The 8633-nt window shown below is 36.7% G+C and overlaps 1 protein-coding gene across 1 annotated transcript; it reads left to right on the top strand.

Annotated features, from left to right (window-relative positions):
• Positions 1 to 4918: 4918 nt before the first annotated feature.
• On the top strand, positions 4919 to 8365 carry LOC132300711 (heat shock cognate 70 kDa protein 2-like). Its single transcript, XM_059797911.1, has 2 exons — positions 4919 to 5391; positions 6479 to 8365. The coding sequence occupies exons 1-2, from the start codon at positions 5178 to 5180 to the stop codon at positions 8212 to 8214; spliced, it is 1950 nt and encodes a 649-aa protein (XP_059653894.1). The 5' UTR covers positions 4919 to 5177; the 3' UTR covers positions 8215 to 8365.
• Positions 8366 to 8633: the final 268 nt, after the last annotated feature.

Here is an 8633-nt window from a genome sequence, read left to right as displayed (position 1 = left end):
ATGCCAAAGTACTATGTCAAACTTGAATAGCATCAAGATAGCCTAAGGAACTCCAGTATGAAATCGAATTTTGAAAAATGATTGTTTATTATTTAAAAATTAGCTGGAGATCAATAAGGCTGACTTGGGTGGTAAGTTTCAAGTTGACATGATTATTGCCTTGTTACCAAACTCATTCGACTCTGTTAGAGTGAACTAAATAAGGAATCAGTTTGAGTTCACACTCGCTGATATTCTTATAGAATTGGTAACAGATGAAAGGATAATCAATAGTATGGGCGTTCCTATCAATCTAACCTAGTCTATACCATCTTCTTCTAGGCCCAAGTGGAAAGGCAAAGCACAGAAGAAGGATGATAATAGGACTAGACTAGCACAGAACATGGGTATTCAAAAAGGTTAAAGGGAATAAGGCAGTGTATGTTGAGGGCGAAGAAAACTGTTTCTTTTGTCGTTTACTAAGACACTAAAGGACAAACTGTCTAAGCAATGACGTGGCATAGGAAAATATATATTTAATCATTGAGCCATGTTATGTGGTTGTATCTATTGATTCCTGATGGATAGATTCTGGAGCCACTAAACATGTTTGCAATTTATTGTAAGGATTTCAGGAATCCAGAAGTCTTGATGATATGGAAATATATTTATCTTTTGACCTGATGCCAAGGTTGTAGTTAAGTCAGTGGGAGTATTACATCTGAAATTAGAGAGTATGAGGATATTAGTATTAGAGAATCATCTTTATGCACAGTGGTTAGACGCTATCTAATTTTTGTTTCACTTGTGGTTTATAAAAAACTAGATCGTTATTTTGTAAAACTGGTTTTATAAAATTGAATAGATATGTGATTGCTTCTGGTGTATTGAAAGATGGTTAATATACTATAATCACAAGCTCTTAAGATTTGCAGGATGTAGAAACTAATGTTGCATCTTCTAGATTGAATGTTAAGAGAAAATTTGTTATTCCTGACTCATTGTATTTTTGGTGTCTATTTTTGGGTTGTAATCAATCAAAATGAGATTTAAAGATTGGTTAAAGAAGGTTTATTACCTAGTGAGGCAGAGGAGCCTAAACCAAACTTGTGAATCTTGTTTTGAAGGATAGATAACTCTAAGGGCTTAATCAGCCAAATGAAATAGACATAAAGAACAATTGGAGTCGGTACACACGTACACGTGTAGTCTTATGAACATCCAATCAAGATTACTCACGTTTTGGATAAATTTACCTGTTGCGACACAAGTCTTATACTTTTGGTATATTCCGAGAGGGTCAAGACTGATGTGGAGCTCAGATTAGGTAAACTTATCAAGACACTTCGATCTGATCGAGTATTTGAGTATTTCTTGGGATATTGCAAAGACTATATGGTCAATGAGGGTGTTGTGTACCAGTTTTCCGCAATTGACGCTAAATTAATTTAGGTGTCAAATAGGAATAACAGAATTCCACTTAACATGGTTAGATCTATGATCAGTAATGCCACATTATCTCTTTCATTTAAGAGTTTAGCGTTAATGACATCGATGCGCATTATGAACTGCATTCCATCTTAGTCTGTCTCAAGGATACCGTTGAGCTGTGTTTTTGACTAAATATTAGTTTGAATCATATGCACATATGGGGTAGTCTTGCACACGTGCGTTTGATATGGACAAGTAAGTTGGAATCAGATCATAGGCATCTAGATTTGATAGCTACTCTAAATGTCACTAGGATGGATTATTTTATGATCTCAAAGATAAAAGTTGATTGTTTTCACTCACTGTTTATCTATAGGAGAATCATATTATGAATCACATACCTAGTAGCATAATGTTAGAGAATTTGGTATGAGTACCAAATGTACCACATGTGAACACACTTATTATAGAGATTGAGAATAATATATGAATTCCCCATTGATGCGTTAGCATCATCTACAACACAGATTCTTGCATCGGTACATTGATGTAGTGGGAGGATTATCATCCAATTCGACAGAATCATGTTTTTAGGTGAGACCATTATGGACATCCCTGTTAAACATGAGTTGGACCCAGTAAGCTACACGGAAGCGTGAACCGATGTGGATACAGATCGTTTTGGTGAGTTACTATGAAATCAGAGTTGGAATCTATGTATTCTAATAAATTCTGGGATCTTGTAGAACTTTCTAGTAGGGTGATTCCTATGGAAGGCAAGTTAATCTACAAAAAGATACCAGAAGATTTCTTAGTGAATAAATCATGAGTGTACAAGGGAATGTCATTATTTTTCTTAATTCTATATATTGATGACATTCTACTCATTTATAATGACGTGGAAGTTTTGTCATCAATTAAAAGGTAGTTGTTCAATTACTTTTAAATGAAGGAATTTCAAGATGTAAGCTATATTCCTAGGATCAAGCTTTTGCAAGATCAGGTTAAAAGGAAAATAGGCTTATCTTAATAATCCTACATTGATAAAGTTTTGACCAGGTTTGGTATGCATAACTCAAAGAATGAGTTCTTGCTTTATTGATATGGATCGCTCTCTCTAGTAAGTAGTTTTTCAAGACTAGCAGAGGAGATTGAGCAAATGAGACTGGAACAATATGTTTCGGCATATGAGAGTCTCATATATGCCATGGTCTATACCAAACAGGACATCCGCTACATGGTAGGGATAGTCAGTAGAGATCAGTCCAATACTGGACTTGACAACTGGTCTATTGTGAAAAATATCATTAAGTACCTAAGGAGAATCAATGATATCATACTCATTTATGGATGTGATTATATGGTCCTAGTCAGGTATGCTAGTTCTGATTTTCAATCAGAAGTAGATACTATGAGGTTCATGACTTAGTGTATGTTCACTTAATGGAAGGGAAATCAGTTGGTAGATTGTCAAGCAGATTTCAACTGTTGACTCAAACCTGCAGGTGGAACATATTGCAGCCTTAAAGGTGGCAATATAAGCCTATTGGTTTGATCTCACTGATTTAGAGGTTGTGGAGCATACTAACCTGCCTATCGAGCTATATTGTGACAATAGTGCAGAAGTAGTCCAAACCAATGACCCAAGGTTCCATAGAGGAACAAGATACACTGAGAGGAAGTATCATGTTCGACATGATATTGTCCGGCAAGAAAATGCACTTGTAGTTAAAACATTGCATTGGAACACAACTTTGTTGATCCATTATCAAAGGTGTCATTGATCAATAATTTTGATCATCATCTGGATAACATTGGAGTTAGGTGCAATTTGAATTGGCTATGAGGGCAAGTGGGAGCTGTTAGGATTTATATGCCCTGGCATAGCAAATTCCTATCTGGATTGTATTGACATATGTTCCTGACATATCTGAAATATTTATGATTTATATAATTGGTGAATTCAATGTATTATATTTCAAATTCACTATGAAATTGATAGTGTCCAGTTAATTACAAGAAATATTTATATATATGTATGTGATGACAATCAATGCATGATATATAAATAGTAATTATAAATTGTTCATAGTCGGTAATTATGGATGGACTCATAATTAATTAAGACTTGAACTGGATCCGCGTTAGGTTGAGATATATTGCGAGAGCCGTCGTATGCAATTACTCCCTATCACCGTCATGGCATTTGACTCTTAAGCATGAGAAAAGTATAGACTCTTTTATTAATTAATAATTACTTTGATTTGTTCGGCGGATTCTTCGGGATCCTTAGACCGACACTTTGGGTAGTTATGTAATTAATAGTTAGAGGGTTATATTTTCAATATTTGCATCATTGCTACTTGTATTTATTTTGTATTGATTATGGTTGATCACAAAGTAAATTCGAAGGCCTTCGTGTGTTTTTAGACAAAATGATTTATTATATATTTATTTATTTAAATTATTATTTTTGTCAAACAAATGTTTTATTGTGATCGAGCCAGAAATAATCAAAGGTACCAAAATAAATATATTAATTAAGTAGTCGGATTGATGGCTATATTTATCCGATAACTAATTATGCATAGAGGGGTCAAAGTGCAATATTGACTTAGAGGTTATTTATTATTTAATTGGAGTTCAATTAATTTCTTTTAGTGGAGTAGAAATTAATTTATGAATTAATTGAATTGGGTCCATGGACCGGGCCAATTATTAATTCATTGTAGCCAATAAAATAATAGGCCCAATGGATTCTCACTCATAGCCCAACTTGATATTGGAATCATATTAGATTTGAGACATATGAATTAGAGATGGAGAAGGATTTGTTGTTTCCTTTTCTTTATTTTTATGTTGCCTATAAATATACATGGTCTATGTATATTTTAGGGTGTGATTTTTATGAGAAGGAAAAATGAATAAATTTTCTCTCTCTAGAAAATTAGGGTTTATGTTCTCATCTAATGGAGGCTCCCACAAGCCTAGTTTTCCAAGGTCATTCATGGAGGCATATGAGTGATTCCTAAAGGCAAAACAATTACCAAGAAGATGGAGATCCAAGGAGAATGCATCTAGCAAAAGGGATCTACAATAAGTGAGAACATTCACTTTAGAGGAGAGATCTGAGGTTTACTCAAACCTTGATGTAAGTATTCAATCTTTTAGTTGAATAATACATCATATTTTATTTTATTTTTTGCATAAAACTTGTCTCTATGTGATGAATCAAGATCTATGAATTTAAATCCCTCGAAAAGTTTTTAAAACTAGCACGTTTCCCAACATAAACATGTTAAAATGGATCCCTGTAGATCTTGGGTTGGGCTAGCTTCGTGGGCTTGGGTTCTCCTATATGGAGTCACGTATGATGTTGCACCTATGTGCTTCTTTGGTTAGCTTTGGGCTAATCTTACTTTCGTTTTTTGGCTGTACATTTGTTTATATCTATATTTATGAAGGAAAGCATGAAGGAAAGGAGAAAGGAAAGTTTAACGAAAAAAAAAACAAAAGTACTGCAAGGAAAGTAGTTTCCAAATCGACCACGTTACCGACAGTCCAATCAGATGGCTAAAAGGAAAGGGCAGAATCTTCTAGAACCCTTAAACAACCTATATAATAACATCGAAGCTTCACTCCATTCAATATTTCCTAAACAATCGCAAACCCTAATCAGCTACTCTTTCTCTCTCGATTTTACCTAAGTTTAGTTCCCTAAGTCTCTAGATCTTGCTCGATTCTGCGTTATTGTTCCAAATCAATCAATGGCAGGAAAAGGAGAAGGTCCGGCGATCGGAATCGATTTGGGGACGACGTACTCGTGCGTCGGAGTGTGGCAACACGACCGCGTTGAAATCATTGCCAATGACCAGGGTAACAGAACGACGCCGTCCTATGTCGCCTTCACCGACACAGAGCGCCTCATCGGCGATGCTGCCAAGAACCAGGTCGCCATGAACCCTATCAACACCGTCTTCGGTAAGATATCTATATCTATCTCTATAAGCGTCCTAGTAACATATATATTTTCTATGTGAACCTATTTCTTTCCCTTTTTCTCATATGTATTGTGAAAATTGTGTATACTGATGGCCTATAATATAACTTGTTATTTAGATTTTGATTTATATGTACTCCAAGATTCAACCTTGAATGTGTGCTTATCAGTACGTGTTTTATGATTGAAAGAATTTAATATTGTTTTCAGTTATCAGTATTAATGTTTCATATGTATGTATATTAATTTCTGATTTGTATATGTTCTGTGATTTTGATTTTGTTTTCATTTATGGAACGCTCCCTATAGTGAATATGATTGACAGAATTTAATATTGTTGTTAGTTATCAAGGATTAATGTTTTATACTCATGTATATTAATTTCTGATTTGTGTATCTTCTGTGATTTTGATTTTATTTTCATCTATAGAAGGCTCCCTACAGTGAATTATTAATTTCTGATTATGGGCTTAAAGTTAACTGGACACAAGTATGGGCATAAAGTTTTTTTTTTTTTTTTTTTGCTTTATAATTTAATATAGTTTGCATAAGTATGGTGATCAAATGGCTGATTTCGAGTAGGAATATGTGCAAAGAATTGAAATGGAATTTTTTTGTTAGATGCAGCTTTGTAGACTTAGCTTTAATACCGTAACTTTATACACCAACACCTACTTCCTTTTGATCTGTTCTAATGCTATGTTTGGCGGCACCGAATCGAGGCCTTGGATTAGGATTGAAAAAATTTAGTACAAATTTTGAACTAAACTTTCTCCAATCCCACATCCAAAGCACCAATTCGGTGCTCCCAAACATAAGAAATTGACCATCACTCATCAATTGACATCACGATTTTAGTACAAATTTTGAACTACACTTCCTCTAGGGGCTTAATATTGGATTCACCAAATATTATTGGATCTACAAGTGAGAGTTTGGAAGAGAATATACAAATGGACTCGGATTAATACCAAACTAGAGATAAAAATTAATTCTAATTCAGTGTAAATCAAGATACTATGTTCATCAGTTTTCTGGTTCTTCAAATTTGTTTTTTCTGAATTCCAGATGCGAAGCGATTGATTGGTAGGAGGTTTACTGATGCATCAGTTCAGGCTGATATGAAGCACTGGCCATTTAAGGTTGTTCCTGGTCCCGGTGATAAGCCAATGATTGTTGTAAACCACAAGGGTGAGGAGAAACAGTTCTCTGCTGAGGAGATTTCATCCATGGTTCTCATTAAGATGCGTGAGATTGCAGAGGCGTATCTCGGCTCCACGATTAAGAATGCAGTTGTCACTGTCCCTGCTTATTTCAATGATTCCCAACGTCAGGCCACCAAGGATGCTGGAGTCATTGCCGGCCTCAATGTCATGCGCATCATTAATGAGCCAACCGCTGCAGCCATTGCATATGGTCTTGACAAGAAAGCTACAAGTGTTGGTGAGAAGAATGTGCTTATCTTTGACCTCGGTGGTGGCACTTTCGATGTATCTCTTCTCACCATTGAGGAGGGTATCTTTGAAGTGAAGGCCACCGCTGGTGACACTCACCTTGGAGGGGAAGACTTCGATAACCGTATGGTGAACCATTTTGCTCAGGAATTCAAGAGAAAGCACAAGAAGGACATCAGTGGAAGCCCCAGAGCTCTTAGGAGGTTGAGAACTGCTTGTGAGAGGGCAAAGAGGACTCTTTCCTCGACTGCCCAAACAACCATTGAGATTGATTCATTGTACGAGGGAGTTGATTTCTACACAACCATTACTCGTGCCAGATTTGAGGAGCTAAACATGGATCTCTTTAGAAAGTGTATGGATCCTGTTGAAAAGTGTTTGAGGGATGCCAAGATGGACAAGAGCAGCGTCCACGATGTAGTCCTTGTCGGTGGATCTACTAGAATTCCAAAGGTGCAGCAGCTATTGCAGGATTTCTTCAACGGGAAGGAGTTGTGTAAGAGCATTAACCCAGATGAGGCTGTTGCTTATGGTGCCGCTGTGCAAGCTGCAATCTTGAGTGGTGAAGGCAATGAGAAGGTTCAGGACCTGTTGCTGTTGGATGTTACCCCTCTATCCCTTGGTTTGGAAACTGCTGGAGGAGTCATGACTGTTTTGATTCCGAGAAACACTACAATTCCTACCAAGAAGGAGCAGGTGTTCTCTACCTACTCTGATAACCAACCTGGTGTGCTGATTCAAGTGTACGAGGGTGAGAGGGCAAGAACAAGAGACAACAACTTGTTGGGCAAATTCGAGCTCTCTGGCATTCCTCCTGCTCCTAGAGGTGTTCCGCAAATCACCGTTTGCTTTGACATTGATGCCAATGGTATCTTGAATGTATCAGCTGAGGACAAAACCACTGGTCAAAAGAACAAGATCACTATCACTAATGACAAGGGGAGGTTGTCCAAGGAAGAGATTGAGAAGATGGTTCAGGAAGCTGAGAAGTACAAGTCCGAAGATGAGGAGCACAAGAAAAAGGTTGAGGCGAAGAATGCTTTGGAGAATTATGCCTATAACATGAGGAACACTGTGAAGGATGAAAAGATCAGTTCTAATCTCTCACCGGATGACAAGAAGAAAATCGAGGATGCTATTGATGAGGCCATTCAATGGTTGGAAGGAAACCAGCTTGCAGAGGCAGATGAGTTTGAGGACAAGATGAAGGAGCTTGAGAGCATCTGCAACCCCATCATTGCCAAGATGTATCAGGGTGGCGCTGGACCTGACATGGCTGGTGGCATGGCTGAAGATGGACCCTCTGCCGGTGGAAGTGGTGCAGGCCCTAAGATTGAGGAGGTTGATTAAGAAGTACTAAGTTTTTTTTTTTTTTTACTAGGAGATTTTACTTGGGTATATTTATTTTGTTTGATGTTTGGGCAAGTGGCAGTTAGAGGATATATTATCTGGTTGATGAATCTATTTCAATGGCAACAAGTTTTTTCATAATATTTTGTTATATTTGTCCCGTCCTCATGCAGTGGGTGCAATAACTGAGCTTAAAGCAAGAATGGTTTGTTAATTTTGTAACCAATTACAAGCATTTCTCATTGATCAGATCATGATGTCAATTGATGAGTGATAGTCAATTTCAATAACCTTTATGATAAATCAATTGATAACTTTAATAAAATTAAAAGCACAAACTAATTAAGTCCAAATAACACAAAAATGGTACGGCCATGGAATCTTAGTGCTATGAGAAGTAGTTACAGCCAAGGAAACAA

The sequence above is a fragment of the Cornus florida genome, unplaced genomic scaffold (assembly GCF_030987335.1).
Source record: "Cornus florida cultivar Cherokee Brave unplaced genomic scaffold, ASM3098733v1 CherokeeBrave_3.0.0_Hap2_Chr03, whole genome shotgun sequence".
In the NCBI taxonomy this organism is placed as follows: Eukaryota; Viridiplantae; Streptophyta; class Magnoliopsida; order Cornales; family Cornaceae; genus Cornus; species Cornus florida.
This window is presented reverse-complemented; position numbering and strand designations above follow the sequence as displayed.

Excerpts from the sequence above, each read along its gene's own strand:
- LOC132300711 (XM_059797911.1), top strand. The coding sequence starts at position 5,178 with ATGGCAGGAAAAGGAGAAGGTCCGGCGATCGGAATCGATTTGGGGACG. Across the intron at positions 5,392-6,478 it reads CCCTATCAACACCGTCTTCG|ATGCGAAGCGATTGATTGGT; the intron begins GTAAGATATCTA and ends TCTGAATTCCAG.